We start from the raw sequence: 15,261 nt of genomic DNA, 5'->3' as shown, positions 1-15,261 counted from the left end.
GAATGCAGAGCCTTGAAAAATCCCCCTTTGTGTTCTGTCACTAGGTGCGTTCCCTATTCCAAGCCCGATCTGCAGTTCAACCTCCCAGGGTGGGCTCCTCGGGGAGTTATGCAGATTACATTTTTCAGAAGGAGTCTAAAGTGCCGGAACGGAAACCTCAATGCCAGAAGTCCGGTGTGGGTCCAGGACAGAAACCTCAGTGTGAGGAGACGCATCAGGGTTTGGAACTGAAGGTCCAGTGTGAGAAGACAGATTTAGGCTCAGAATCAAAGTCTCGAAGTGAAAGCACAGCCTTGGCCCTGAATCTACATGAAAAGGAAGATCCTAAGATCAGGACAGAAGAGGCAGCCATCCCAAATCCTAAGCCTGGAGGTGGGAGGAGCTGTATTGTGGTCAGCCCAAGACAGGTAACGCAGAATAGGGAACAACGTGTAGGAAAGGCTATCTTTCATTCAGTTAGTCTACATTGCTGCAGAATCCTAGGGCTGATTTCATAAATGATCCTTAGAGGGCTCCAAGCTCTGCTTGCTTCTTTCATGCAAACATAAAGACCAACATTCTGGTGTAGATACCACTAAGGGGTATATTCACTGTATATTCAGTAATGCAGCCCTTAGATGAAATCAAATTAAATGGTGAGACTGAACCTTGTAAACACTTTGCTTTTATTTCTCTTGTTCGGATACTTCTTAGCACCATGTCTCTAGATCCAAACAACAGGAGAAAATGCAGCTCCAACACTCCTCAACTGTGTCAGTAGAACATAACAATTCTTTATTAAAGGGGTGTTCTTAAGTTAGTCGTCAGAAGCACATTGCTTCCTGCTTTGTTGTTGTTGGTGGTGTACTCCTGAAGATTGACAGGTCAGAGAAGCGGCGTGGTTGCACCGCTGATCCACAGGCTGATGGTAGAGGCAGCCTAAGAGAATGGCAGGGACACTGAGACTGATTTAATCCAGTGACCTGGCAATCTTCAGAGCGGCAAGTGAAGCATAGAGCCTATTTGTGCCATGTGTTCCCTGCCTAGGTAATTGGCCAGACTGGGACTGCAAGGTGGCCGGTTACCTAGCAACAAGCTGCAATTATATCATTTAAAATTCTTCAGAATGTAGAGGATTTTTAATAAAGGCTAAACTGCAAGGTTACGTGTTATTATAAGCACTTTGTAATTTTACTCATTTGTGGACGTGAGTTTGTCATTTAAAACTTGTGCTGTATAATAAATTCACAAATAGTAGAATGCTACAAGCCGGTGCGTTTCCAACCTACTGCATGTAAATATCAGGCTCTTAGTCATGGCATGAAAATAATCGCTGCAACAGCTTTCAGCAGTTAGCCAGCTTCCTAAAAGCACTAGCCCTTTTTAACCGTCTCTGCTGCATTAGCCCGCTGTGTAGATAACTCTCAAAAGCTGAATACAAAGTCCGTGCAAGTGCCAGTTCTTAGGCTAAGTGCACACTGTGTCCGCTAGAGGTGCAGCCACAGTGGTGACTCTCCGTTATATATAATAATCTCTGGAGGCAGATTCTCATGCAGATCAGTGCCTGGAACTGCTCATTGACATATTCCAATGAAATCCATGTTTTTTTTTTAAAGATATCCGATATCAAGGAATCATATTGTTCAGCTTCCTAGGACCTACATGCCCATATAGACGACTTGGGAAGGTTGATCCTACTGAAGGATTCCCTTTTGCATTCCCATAGGACCCTGTTCACTTGGCTGAGTCTAAAAGTCTGCAAACCATTTATCTGTGTTTTCTTATACAGAGCCACTACAAAAAAATGTCACGTGGTATGTTTGTTTTTTTCTCTTTTTTACATAGTGGACAGATGCCTAGGCACCCATCTGTCCTGACTGTGGCCACCTGAGTGTTGTGCCTGATAGTGACCATTATTGCAATGTGTTAGCCTAGGTTCACATTACGTTAGGGCGATCCGTTTAAGGGAACAATTTACTAAGCTGCACTAACGCTATGTAACGGATCCATTAAAGGCAACCTGTCACCCCCCCAGGCGTTTGTAACTAAAAGAGCCACCTTGTGCAGCACTAATGCTGCATTCTGACAAGGTGGCTCTTTTAGTTATGCTCCCTGCACACGCTGAAATAAACACTTATAAAATGTGCCCCCTCATACCGTGAAATCGTCCCGGGGCGGGTCTTTCACCCCTAATCAGACGCAGCACAGCCGTCAACCATGGCCTCTGCGCGCCGGGTGCCGCCTCCTCTTGCTTCATTAGCATCCCTGGCGCCTGCGCTGTAAGGCTAGGGTCACATTGCGTTAGTGCAATCCGTTTAGCGCTAGCGGATTGCGCTAACGCAATGTTTTTTATGGGGCCGCGTTCGGGGTCGCGGTAATGTCCCCGCTCTCGCAGATCCCCGATCTGCGAGAGCGGGGAACGGACCGCGGGCGCGCCTCGGACGCTGCAAGCAGCGTCCGCGGCGCGCCAGGAATCTCCGGCGCGTCGCTAGCGCGTGCCGAACATGGCACGCGCTAGTGTAGCGCGTTCCCATTAGCGTGAATGGGCGCGTTAACGGCCGCGTTGCACGGCGTTAATTTCGCCGTGCAACGCTGTCCGTTTAACGCGGTCCCATAACGCAATGGGAACCCAGCCTAAGTTTGAAGGGCAGCGCAACTGTGCATGCCCGGAAAAAAATACAGCGCAGGCGCCAGGAATGCTAATGAAGGCGCGCACAGACCATGGTTGACGGCTGTGCTGCGTCTGATTAGGAAGGAAAGACCCGCCCCCGGGACGATTTCACGGTATGAGGGGGCACATGTCAAAATCGGCATGCGTTAGCGATGATGCGTTACTTTGTGACGCACCCTCGAACACGGTCTACCGCGTTTTTGGGTACGTTAGGTTTAACGCACAATGAACAGACGCGTTTGCTGTGCATAGACCTCTATTGCTAACGCATGCCGACGCAATGGTACCATGCGTTAACGTAGAAAAAAGATTTTGTGTATCAGCGTTAGCACATCTGTTTAACGCCCCATTACATGGATGGCACTAACGCGATGTGAACCTAGCCTAAGCCCAGTGCTTATCCAGTAGGGCTCTCCCTGTGGTCTAGTAGTTCCCATGATGGAGTGGCTTATGATACACTTTGGGTCTTTTACTAATCTGTCCTAATAGTACTTTTTGTTTTCTTTTTTGCAGAGGGGTAACCCACTTCTGAAGCATGTTAGAAATATTCCTTGGGAGTTTGGAGAAATTGTGCCAGATTATCTACTTGGAGAGACATGTTGTGCCTTTTTTCTCAGGTGAATCAATAGTTGTTGCTTAGTTTTATTTAAATAATATATTGGAAATGTCATTCACTAGTAAGACTAAAGCAGTTGGTATATATATATATATATATATATATGAGTTGGAATGGGAGGTATGACCATATCTCGCCTCTGAAATCTCCCGCTGTTCCAGGGCTGTCAATTGGATAGTCCCCATCAGTCCTGCATCTGGTCTTATGCCGGTCATCATTCACACCAACACTGCTGCTAGCCCCTGGCCTCAGAAGTCACGTACCATACAGGCCAACATCCCTGCTGAGGCCAGTGATTGGTTGCAGTGGTCACGTGAACCATATACCTGGAATGATAGATGCTGGACTGGCGAGTCATTGAAAAGTCGAATATCTGAAATTGATTTCTGTCTATTGTGTTATCACATTGCCTACCTATAGGCACATTTTCTATAATCACAGAAACACATGCAAACCAGGCAGAACTTCTAAAGACAGTGTGACAATTGCAGTACAACCTTTCACTATCACTTACCTTCAGGGCTGTGGAGTCGGAATCGGAGGTTTGGCTTACCGGCTGCACAGCCCTGCTTACCTTATAGACCTAGTGCTCCTCAGCTTTCAACATCCACTGGCACATAAACACTGCCCAAAATTGTCAACTTGCTTGATGCAGAGTTTATAAAGAAATGTTCCATTTTCCATACCTGTCAGTTTCTGCATTCATTTCTGTTCCACAATCCTTTCCTCTTTTGCTAATCTAGTCTGCGATATCACAACCTAAATCCTGAATATATACACACGCGGCTGCGGTCTTTGGGTCAGTCCTATGCGCTCCGTGTTCTTCTGGTGCTGGTGGATGTGGTAAGTATGTAATCTTGGGCATTATTTAAATGATGGGAGGCAGATTATTAAATCCTAAGTTATTTCTTTTTCTTCTGCACACTTTTACAGAAAGACCCCCATTTTACTCTAAAAGAGCTGGCAAAGATCTGTATCCTATCAGACTGTACACTGGTACTGAGCTGGAGGTAAGAGTGGGCTGCGTTATATGTGCACACAGATAGCCCACCGGGATTGGGCTGCATAGATGTAAATTCTAATTGCTCAAAAGGCTTCATGTCAACTTCTGGTAGATAGATCTATAGATGTGTGTATTTAGTCAAGTAAATTGCCATTTCTTATAGTCCAGAGGAGGCCGCAAGATACCTGGAGACGTACAAGTGCTATGAACAGAAGCCGGCGGATGTCCTCAAAGAAAGGACGGAAAGTGACTTCATGTCCAGGGTGAGCAGGACACTATAGGGGCACCTGGTCATATCCATTGCGGGTCTTGCGCTGTGGCTAGTGTGTGTAATATAAAAGCATGACCCATATATATATATCTATCTGGTTTGTTACAGATCACAGATTGCCTAACCACCGTGAAGTCCGTGAACAAGACAGACAGTTGCACTTTACTCACCACATTTGGGGTCAGTTTTCTGTCACATCTCTTCACCTGTAGATCCCACATTGTGTATGACTTGGTGACATTTATCCTGAGGTCATTGCTGATAAATTTTCTAGTTGTATCCGTTTCAGGGGCATCTGGTTGACAGACAATATGGCTGCTACTGCAGCTGACACGGGGTTACCTGAAAATGAGTCTGTCAGCATGACTGTTCAAACCAAGCACAGGTGCAACCTTGCAGTGTCCGGGCAGCTTGCTGGGCTGCGCTTTCTGTAAAGCTAGGCCTGGCAATCACAGACAGTAGGATGGAGATAGGTGGGAAGGTGCACTGAGCGCATGTGCTTGGTTTGAACAGTTGTTTTGTGCCTGGCCATGTCACAATAGAGGAGCTAGGAACGTAGCCCTTAGTAATTATCCAGATTTGATAGTCAGGAGCTCAAAAACCTGGCTACCAATACATTTAAGAATTTGACAGAACAGGACCAAGATTTACCAGAAATTTTTAGACTTTAGGGGGAAATAGCCTTTAATGCCTTAAGTGTATCTGCACGTTAGGCATTTGCTGCAAACACTGAAGTGTTGGGCCAACAAAAGCACAGCATAAAAGATACACATTTTTGATGCATTTTCTCATTTGGAATAGGTAAAACATGCTGCAATAAAGCTGGATAGATTGACGTGCTGCAGGTGTGAAACGGCTTCAAACCTACAAGGAAAAAAATAAGCAGGGTGTGCACAAGATTTTAGAAATACTCACTTTCATGGGACAGTGAAATGCTGTGGTTTTCATGGCAATAATGGGACATACCCTAAGGATGAATACTTTTAAACACTGATAGTTTCTTGTGACTACCTTTTACTGGCCCGCTTGATAGGTGGCAGGACCAAGCCCTGGAATCCCCACCATTCAATAAATGGGTAATTTGGGCTATACTGTGGCAATAGCCACAGACTTGTAGATGGTATAGCTCCTGATAGAAAAGTTTAGTCCGTTCATATTGATGGATCCAACCCACTAATGAAAAGTCAATGTTGTAGGGCTTTATAAACCTGTGCCGTACTCTTACTATGCGGCAGGTTAAGGGCAGTAATTGGTTAAATCTGTCAATTCCACATTTTCACTATGTGTGCATTGCTTAATGAACATGTACCCTACAGACTCTCGCTGACCTTGCCAATGCATCTCGAGAAGATCTCTCTCTTTGTCCAGGTCTTGGACCCCAAAAAGTAAGTCTGATGTTAGATCTTAAATATGGGGAAACAGGAGTGTTGCATGGGGCTAGTCTACATTCATGACTAAAGACGCGCTCGCCTTATTCATGTAGAAAAATACATCCAACCTGTATTTTTAGGTCTCCTGCATGGTCACGTAGGGCAGGGGTGGGGAATCTTCTTTCTACCAAGGGCCATTTGGATATGTATACCATCCTTTCGGGGCGTACAAGTAGCACGCTAACTCTGCCCACAAAGTATGTCCTGATGCTGGCACGGTGTCAGGACGTAATCATTTGTCAGCAGTGAGTACTAGGTGCGTGTGCTCACAGAGCAAGAAGAAATCAACGGTTTGGTGGCCATCAAAACACAGCTGTAGGCCCAAAGAACCAGTCTCCGGGAATCTACCCGGGGGCCGGATAAAAGATAATGGAGGCCTGATGTTCCCCACCCCTGACATAGCGGGTCTTATGTTTACAAACCTTCCTATTAACCAGCGCAGAGTAACATATTGAAATTCCCACCTGATCTGTCCATATATTACTTTGCCTTTGGTCATATATACCACTACATTTCCAATTATTGGGCATTGCACAGTAAAATGTCAGTTAAAGGGAACCTGTCACGTGAAAAAAACACTTAACCAGCAGCTATGGGGTCAATGAACCTGCCTGGCACCCACACTTAAGAGCCTCACTGTCTGGAGGTAATGAACTTTATTCCTCTCGAGTGAGTTTGGGGTTCGGTCCCCGCTCAGTGTATAGAAAGCGGCGGCTGTAACTGCACCCCCTGCACTGACTGACTGCCAACCCTATAACGGATCCTGCTGTCAGTGCTGGGGTGCGGTTATAGCCGCCATTTTCTATACTCAGAGCGGAAACTGAAATTATGCCAGCACCACCCCTATGACTGGAAGCCAAATGCTGGTGGGTGGGGGAAATAAACATGGCTCTGAGTGTTGGCGCCAGGCAGGGTCGGCGGTAATAACCTGCACATCTGGCGAAAACCGGACAAAACGTAAAGTAATCCAGCGCTATTACAAATCTATGGGAAAATAACAGATCCGGCGGCATCTTTCACCAGATCCAGTTTTTTCAAAATTTGCTGGATTGAGCCTGATGGCGAAAGACGGATGTGTGGAAGTAGCCTTAGTAGCGCTTTTTTCACTTGGCCGATTCCCTTTAAGGACAACTCCTGCCTGATCAACCGATTGCCAATATTTCATCTTCTCTTGTAACCTCCATTCCTTATTTTTTTATCCCTTGTAGGCGAAGAGACTGTTCGATGCTCTACATGAACCATTCTTAAAAGCTAAAAAGTAACTTCAAGTGACCTATGACATGAAGGAAGAACATTACTTGTGTATGCAGTCAGTCATTCCTTAGAGATACGCACAGGACAGAGACTCATTAGTTTTTCAGATTGTTTTATTGTGTACCAAATATAAATGGGATATGGTTTGTATAATAAATGTTCTATTACTTCTGAATCCTAAAGGAGTTTTAATCACAGTAGTTCGGAGTGTTTAGACAGGAAACTGAGAACACTGCCGGTACAGCCATTAACACAGTGAGGCACATCATCTATATACACACACAAATCTACTTAACAGCTTGGTACTAACACAAGTCCACAGATAGACGTCGGAGTCCCACGTAAGAGCCCCTGACCATTCTGCTCTTACAAGGTATTGCTAGATGACACATACAGACTTGGGTACAAGAGGATGATGTTACCTGACCTGGGCCTTCCTAGTGTATAAATCAAGGCATTGTACTAGTGATATTGCTGCAGCGCTATTTCCTTCGTGGTTATCAATGCTTAGTTGTTTTGTTTTTGCAACCGCTGTAAAACCGCACATTACGTGGCATCATTAGGTCCTCTGTTACTACACTGTAATACTCCAAGAACTATATAGTATGTATGTTCAGCATTAGCGGATTTTCATGGGGCTTGTAGATTATGCAGGAATCATTAGGTTTGTGTAGCACAATCCCTAATAGTTCTTTGGATACTTGGCCAATAGATTTGTATTGTCTTTTTAGTGTTCGGTAGCATTAAAAATTAAAACCAAGCAACTATATAAGACTCTCCTGCTGTTAGGTCTCCATATGAGCAGCAGGCACCAATGTCTCCATGGTAACGGACTACAACCAAATATTATGTAGTCTGCTGCTGGAGCCGTGGTTCCTCTGTCTGCCCTCTACTTGTACAATAAGCTATAAGGAGGTAGGGGGCAAAAGAGAAGGTGTTATTTGTAGACTGTTAAGGAGGCATGGAATTGTGGAGGAGCTGTGAACACAAAACATGAAAGGTGCACTTAACTACCTTCCCTTATTCTCTATCAATATTTTAGAGAGACTGCCAACGCAAGTAAAAGGCATGTATAACAGAAGGTACGATTATATTAGCAATAGGACCAATAAAAAAATATATACAGAACTCCACTGCGACAATGCCCCTAGTGGTCAAACTAAGAAGTTGTAGGGAACATAAGAAAATAGTGTGCAAGTAAAATGTGCTGCAGCGGAGATCTGTTTTTTCAGAATCACTTTCCATTTTCCAACTTCAAAATATACAATCTACAAGCACATACTTTGCTATACTTCAGTGGCATCATGTCTTTCCATCCCGAGTGATATCCAATCGTTTACGGAGTAGTTACTTCTATATCAAATTGCAGATTTCACGGGGTGGTAAGCAGCTTAATGTGCACAATGTCGGGTGGTGGGCATCTACACAGTATGTGCTCCTGTAAATGACTGCATACAACACTGTCCAGCTAAAAGGTAGGATCAGAAATCACACCATTCTCATCCATTTACTGATATTGCAGATCAGCCAAGAGTGGTGTATTGGGGGGGGGGGGGGGGGTCAGGGGTGTCAAATCCTTTAATTGTGACCGGATAAAGCATAAGGGACGCAGTTAAAAACATAGCTGCAGCTGCCCAAGCTAATCACAAGGATATACAATAAAGCAAACATAAAACACACGCGACCATACACAAATAAGTTAGAACAGCCATTAAAAAAAACCTTCATATTAAAAGTCCTTCGTGGGAGCTGAGTGTGATAGCTAACATATCGATAGTCAGGATCAGTATTACCCCTGGCATGAAGAGACGTAAAATAAAAAATCTCCAACCCCTAAAAATCCCTAAGTTGGGTCATTTCTTCTTTTTTTGCGAGGAGCAGTAACATTGGCTCCCATACTAAAGTGGCCAGTACACACCAGCGATCTTGTTCATCTCGGAGATAGCTGGCATACTGCATGTTTGCCAGGCTATGCACTAGTGTGCCCATCTCTATCCAGGCGATACATCATGCAGACCACCACATACACATGCCGTGGCTCACCTGCATGGAGAACAGAAGGATGACAAAGATCCTTCTCTTCGTCATGTGTCTGGGCCCTCATACACAATACATGTTAGCGGCCATTTAATGCCCCATTCTATCAAATAGAATATACTTTTTGGGTAGGAATTAAAAAAAAAAAAAATCATGATCATGTCAGATAGAAAAAACTTAAAGGAAAGCTCTAAGAAAAAAATGAATATAGTGTGATACCACCAAGAAAGAGCCTAAAGGGGTGAGGCAGTACTCCAAGAACACCAAGGATAAGCGATGTAGCGCCCTTTCAGGTCCTGCAGTAGGGATATCCAGTTATGCTGGACTGTTCCTTTAAATTAAAAAAGCTAAACTGATGTTGAGGAAGCTATATATGGTATACAGCCAGGAAACCTAATATATTGGAACGAGATATGAGCTAGGATACATGAAGCATACTGCTGGCTATAGAGAGCATATCTTTGGATTGAAGGATTTTAGCAAAGCTATCCATCTTTGTAATGACATAATACGAATTATACATAGGTCATATACTGTGGCTAAAACAGATGCAGCTTTCTATGCCATGGCACTGGGAGCAATGCCCCCAACTCTAAGCAAACGCCTTTTAGATACCATTACTCTGAATTCGGGAATAGAGGTAAATACGCCTCAAAATACTGGTTACGTGGAATTGTAATAGTTGCATTAAACCCTGGTGCTTCAAGCTGGATCTGGTAAAAAAAATAAAAACATCAGAAAACATTTCAGATGGACTCTTATGACCTGCATTTGAATCCTGGCACCGCAACACCTGCCAGTGTGAGTAGTCCTTCTCATGGTCCGTTTCATCATGCCACCCGATAAGCCTTCATCAAGGAGTACTCTTTCCGACTAGCACGAGATGCCCAGAGGAACAGGGCTCCAGCCATTATCTGCAGAGGTGAGGAGACGCAAGCCAAGCAGAAGGACCAGCCATATTCTCCCCGGACCTCTGACGGAGGGGGCAGACTCTTCTGCAGCATATACACCCCACTGGAGAAACACAGAACGGCTCCCAATGTGCACACACCTGCAAGGCAGAGGCATGGTGGAGAGGAGTGAGACTGAAGCACCCGGTGATAAGCATGAGAGTACAGAGAAAACCATTACCTACCTGCCAGTAGATGCAAGGCCCCAGTTCCCAGAGCCGGGTACAAACTGCGGCACACACAGCCAGCCAGACCGATAATGGCTCCAAAAAATATTAGGCCAAGTGCGACCAGAGGGAGCAGGAACTGGCAGCGCCACAGATCTGAAAAAAATGTATCACACAAGGTTTTTATAGCTTTCCTAGTTTGGACCTCAACTACCCTACCAAGATCAGCCATTGTCAGGAGGGTGAGGGCACTTACCATTACTACAAATCTACGATATTCCACAGATAGGAAAAGGTGGCACAAATATACACTATAAGCTTTGGTGAAACCTACTAAACTACCGTACTTCTTCTCATGGCCAGTATTAACTTTACCGGGCAAATAAGGTCGGGCTCACTGTGGACTCCCAGCGCCAATGACTAGAGTCCTAGGTAATACCCTGGTTGACTACATTCACATGACTGACTCCCTGAAGCATCGGCCAAATGCTCACTCCCGTTATATGTGGTTACTTACATGTACGTATCAGGTCAATCTCGGTGTTGTGATTTCCGGGCTGAGTGTATTTTTCCAAGAACTGATCCGAGAAAGACAGTGAGACGCAGCGCAATTCAGAGGAGGCATCTGTTAAATAAAGGAGGATACAAGACAAGTTCAGAGTACTGTTCATCAATGTATGGAGACAGAGGTCTATTAGACTAGCCTAAAGAATGCTAGATTACCCAATAAATGGCCTCCTGCGTATACATTACCTTTCCTGCCATTTATAGTTATGGACCCTAATTAACACTTTAAAGACTGTATACAGTGGCATGTAAAAGTTTGGGCACCCCTGGTCAAAACTACTGTTATTGCGAACAGTTAAAGCAAGTTGAAGATGAAATGATCTCTAAAAGGCCTAAAGTTAAAGATGACACATTTCCTTTGCATTTTAGGCAAAAAAAAAAAGAAGTCATTTTTTACATTTGAAATATTACAAAATGGAAAATGAGCCGATGCAAAAGTTTGAGTACCCTTGTAGATTTGTGTGCTCAGATAACGGACCAAGGTTTCAGACCTTAGTCTGTGAGGGTTATAGCCTGTTCACCATCATCATTAGGATAGGCCAGGTGATACAAATTTCCCAGCTTTATAAAAACCCAGCCTCCTCTAACCTTGTGCCAACAAACAGCAGCCATGGATTCTTCTAAGCAGCTGGCTATCACTCTGAAAATGAAAATAGCGGAGGCCCATAAAGCAGGAGAAGGCTACAAGAAGATGGCTAAGTATTTTCAAGTTGCCCTTTCCTCAGTTTAAAATGTAATAAAGAAATGGCGGTTAATAACCGTGGAGGTCAAGATAAGGTCTGGAAGATCAAGAACAATTTCACTTCGAGCTGCTCGTAGAATTGCTAGAGAAGAAAATCAGAACCCACACGTGACAGCAAAAGACCTTCAGAAAGATTTAGCAAACTCTAGAGTTGTGGTACATTGTTCTACTGTTCAGAGACACCTGCAAAAAATATAGTCTTCATCAAAGAGTCATCAGAAGAAACCTCTCCTGTGTCCTCACAGGGTCAAAAGTATTCAAAATTCAATTGAGGGTCAGAAGTATTCAAAAGAACATCTAAAGTCTTGTACATTTCAGAAACAATTCCTGTGGACCAGTGAGGTTAATGTAGAACTGTTTGGACTCAATGATCAAAAGGTATGTGTGGGGAAAAAAGGACACAGAATTTCAGGAAAAGAACATCTCGCCAACCATTGAGCATGGGGGTGGATCAATCATGATTTGGGGTTGTGTTGCAGCCAAAGGCACAAGGTACATTTCACGGAGGAAAGAATGGATTCAATGAAATGTCAAGAAATTCTTGATGGAAACATAACACCACCTGTAATAAAGCTGTAGTTTAAAAGAGGATGGCTTCTGACAATGGATAATGATCCTAAACACATGTCAAAATGCACAATGGACTACATCAAAAGCCGCAAGCTGAAGGTTTTACAATGGCCCTCACAGTCCTCTGATCTACTTGCAAAAGGTGGTGCTACTAGGTACTAACCATGCAGGGTGCCCATACGTTTGCATCGGCCCATTTCCTTTTTGTAATTTTTAAAATGTAAAAATTGACAATATTTTTTTGTGTGCCAAAAATACAAAGGACATGTGTCATCTTTAACTTTACGCCTTTTAGAGATCATTTCATCTTCAACTTTCTTAGGCTAGTTTCACACTAGCATTTTGAGGAGCTGCGGAGGGCTGCGGATTTCCTCCGTGAAGCCCCGCCCTCGGCTGCACCTCCACCGCTAGCTCCGCCTAATCTGCATGCGGCCTGCGAACCTATCTTTAACATTAGGTACGCAGGTTGTGCGGCTGTATGCGGATGCTTCCGCATGCGTCGTTTTGACGATGCGGCGACCAGCGTACGACGCAGCTGGTAGCAATTTCTTTTTTTTCTCCGCATCGTCAAAACGCTAGTGTGAAACTAGCCTAAACTGTTCACAATGACAGGAATTTTGACCAGGGGTGCTCAAATTTTACACTGTATTAGTGTGGCCTGATTTACAGTGCGCTATGTTGGTGACAGAACTTCTTTCAGGAGAATCACTGGCTTTCCATTATTTTTTTCCCTATATGGTGAAGCATTAGTTATTTTTAAAGAATAATGTAGCTGCTGTTGTGTATAACTATGTTAGTAGATATGCCAGCTCTAGGTTGTCCGCCATCTTGATTCCATTTTTTTTACCCATTTCTAATTATGTCTCTGGCTTTGCAAAGGGGTCAAGTCTCATCATATTACTCTTCCTCCTCTCCAACTGCAACCAGTGATTGATAATTGAGATAGAACTAATGCTTCCCAATGTATACAGCAGAGTCTCTGTGTGGCCTTTGTGATGTGTATATATAGCAGCCTATGAGTCTCCTATACTCGGCGGCCGCAGTGTCTCCTACGCGACGACGCATGCTCGGCGGCCGCAGTGTCTCCTACGCCACGACGCATGCTCGGAGGCCGCAGAGTCTCCTACGCGACAACGCATGCTCGGCAGTCTCAAGTGTAATGCAGCTTCTGCCTGTCTCCTGCTGTTGATAAGTTTCTCCCTGCAAGTCCTTATTTGTGTGAAGTCTCTCAGGGAAACACATTTTCTTCTGCATACACAGAATAGGTATGGAGAGGCTGTCTTAGTAAGGGAATTTTTATTACTCTGTGCTATTCATTCTATGAACTCACTTATTATATTACTGCTCTCTTTCATTATATCTTCAGCTCCGTGGGAAAACATAGTGGGACAGGGAGGGCAGAATTGGATGAAGAGGGGAGGGTCCTGTGAGCTGCCAGAAGGGATTTAATAGGTGATGCTGTCACCTTAAACATCAAAGGAAGTCAGATGAGAGCATGTAATGGACTGTTAGTCACACCGTGATCCCATGATCTATCTGCTCATAATGGAGGGGAAAAGGATTGATGCAACTGACCGGAGATGAAACGCTATGACTTCTCCTCCCCGCACTTTGCTTATAGGGGCATTTACTATTATAAACGCACATCCTCCAAATATAAGACCATTCCTTTATCTGAAGTGTTCTATTATTTTTATCACAGTCTGAGCCCAGAAACAACGTTATTAGCTGGGAAACCCCTGCATAGGATGAATGATATTTCTACAAGTCCAGGAGTAATGAGTACACCAAGGTGTAGCCAAGCTTAGGAGGAAGCCCCTGAGGATACGCACCCTCGCTGTGCTGCTGGGAGAAGGTGATGCACTGCTGCCATAGCCCCAGGCTCCCGTTGCAGTGGTACAGAGCGTCCGTGTATGCCTTCTCATTGGCCCTTTCCAATTCAGTTAAGAATTCATTTGCAGCTGTTTCACTGACATTGTCGAGGACGGAGGAAGTGAAATAATGGTACCAGGAAACTGTGCCCACTGCCGCAGACAGGTAAATCACTGACAGGAGAGATAAGACGCTGCCAATCACCAGAGCTGTGGCAAAGCGGTTATCCATGGTGCTCTACCCTGGTCAGCGAGCTGGAGGGAACATCTGTCAGATCAAGAGGGGAAAGTGTTACTGTACAGAAAGCGGAATCTGTGCCACCAGCAGGTGGCGTCGTCTCCCCACAGCCTCTATGCCGACTAGCCACATCTCTGCTTGCAGTCAATGAACGGCCTCCCGAGAAGTCATGACCGGCTGGTGGCTAGCAGGGCACGATCAGAGACGGATCCAACCGCTGAATGGCCGCCGCTCACTGATATCACACAGAGATCTTGTAAATTGTGAGAAATTAGAAAACAGACAAACAAATCTGAATTAGCAGGGGCAGGACCAAGCTCGTCAGCGCTCCGCTACCAGAACACTGGGCAAGAACTGGGCCCTGTATGAATGGAGCGGGGGTCCACCACGCACACTGCCGCTCCATGCATTCTCTATGGGACCCCCAGATACAGACCACCTTCAACACCCCCATAACGAAGACTGATAGACCACCGCTCTAATCACATAGGCCTCCAGTGCTTGTGTTGGTGGGGGTCTCAGACATCGGACCCCCAGCGATCGGAAACTTATTCCCCATCCTTAGCACAGGGGATATCCTACAATTCCCTTTAAGAGCCCAGGTCATAAGGGAAACTGTAACACGACCCCAAAATGTACTATAAGTGAGCCATCAGTCCCATGACTTACTAAGACGAGTGTTTACAACAATGCTGGCACTTGTAGTTCCCCAGACTATACTCGCACCCTGTAATACTGTGCAGGACATGAGCACACACATACCATGAAGAAGACAGATACATAGCTCGTTACTCCGCGTAACTTAGACACAGCAGCCTCACCCTCGCAATCAGCTTCGTCGTTTGGCTTCTTCCGGGTCACCTGGTGCAATGCATTTTGGGAAGGGTAGTTCTGC

General features: G+C 44.9%; 2 protein-coding genes across 5 annotated transcripts in view; one reads left to right on the top strand and one right to left on the bottom strand.

Annotated features, from left to right (window-relative positions):
• Positions 1-7,399, top strand: part of ERCC1 (ERCC excision repair 1, endonuclease non-catalytic subunit) — a 23,724-nt gene extending 16,325 nt beyond the window's left edge. For all 3 annotated transcript variants that reach the window (XM_069752708.1, XM_069752706.1, XM_069752707.1), the window contains 8 exons: positions 45-407; positions 3,164-3,267; positions 4,010-4,109; positions 4,200-4,276; positions 4,433-4,532; positions 4,649-4,720; positions 5,857-5,925; positions 7,179-7,399. In XM_069752708.1, the coding sequence (XP_069608809.1) occupies positions 45-407; positions 3,164-3,267; positions 4,010-4,109; positions 4,200-4,276; positions 4,433-4,532; positions 4,649-4,720; positions 5,857-5,925; positions 7,179-7,232 (939 nt within the window). In that variant the 3' untranslated portion in view covers positions 7,233-7,399. The remainder of the gene's footprint in view (positions 1-44; positions 408-3,163; positions 3,268-4,009; positions 4,110-4,199; positions 4,277-4,432; positions 4,533-4,648; positions 4,721-5,856; positions 5,926-7,178) is intronic.
• Positions 7,320-15,253, bottom strand: CLDND1 (claudin domain containing 1). 2 transcript variants are annotated; one of them, XM_069752710.1, is made up of 5 exons: positions 15,188-15,253; positions 14,090-14,396; positions 10,896-11,003; positions 10,397-10,534; positions 7,320-10,312 (listed from the first exon to the last, which is right to left on the bottom strand). In XM_069752710.1, the coding sequence occupies exons 2-5, from the start codon at positions 14,358-14,360 to the stop codon at positions 10,092-10,094; spliced, it is 738 nt and encodes a 245-aa protein (XP_069608811.1). In that variant the 5' UTR covers positions 14,361-14,396; positions 15,188-15,253; the 3' UTR covers positions 7,320-10,091. The 2 variants fall into 2 exon arrangements, with proteins under 2 accessions (XP_069608811.1, XP_069608810.1); XM_069752709.1 differs by having other exon boundaries at positions 15,129-15,231.
• Positions 15,254-15,261: the final 8 nt, after the last annotated feature.

This window comes from Ranitomeya imitator, chromosome 2, assembly GCF_032444005.1.
Source record: "Ranitomeya imitator isolate aRanImi1 chromosome 2, aRanImi1.pri, whole genome shotgun sequence".
Lineage (NCBI taxonomy): Eukaryota > Metazoa > Chordata > Amphibia > Anura > Dendrobatidae > Ranitomeya > Ranitomeya imitator.
This window is presented reverse-complemented; position numbering and strand designations above follow the sequence as displayed.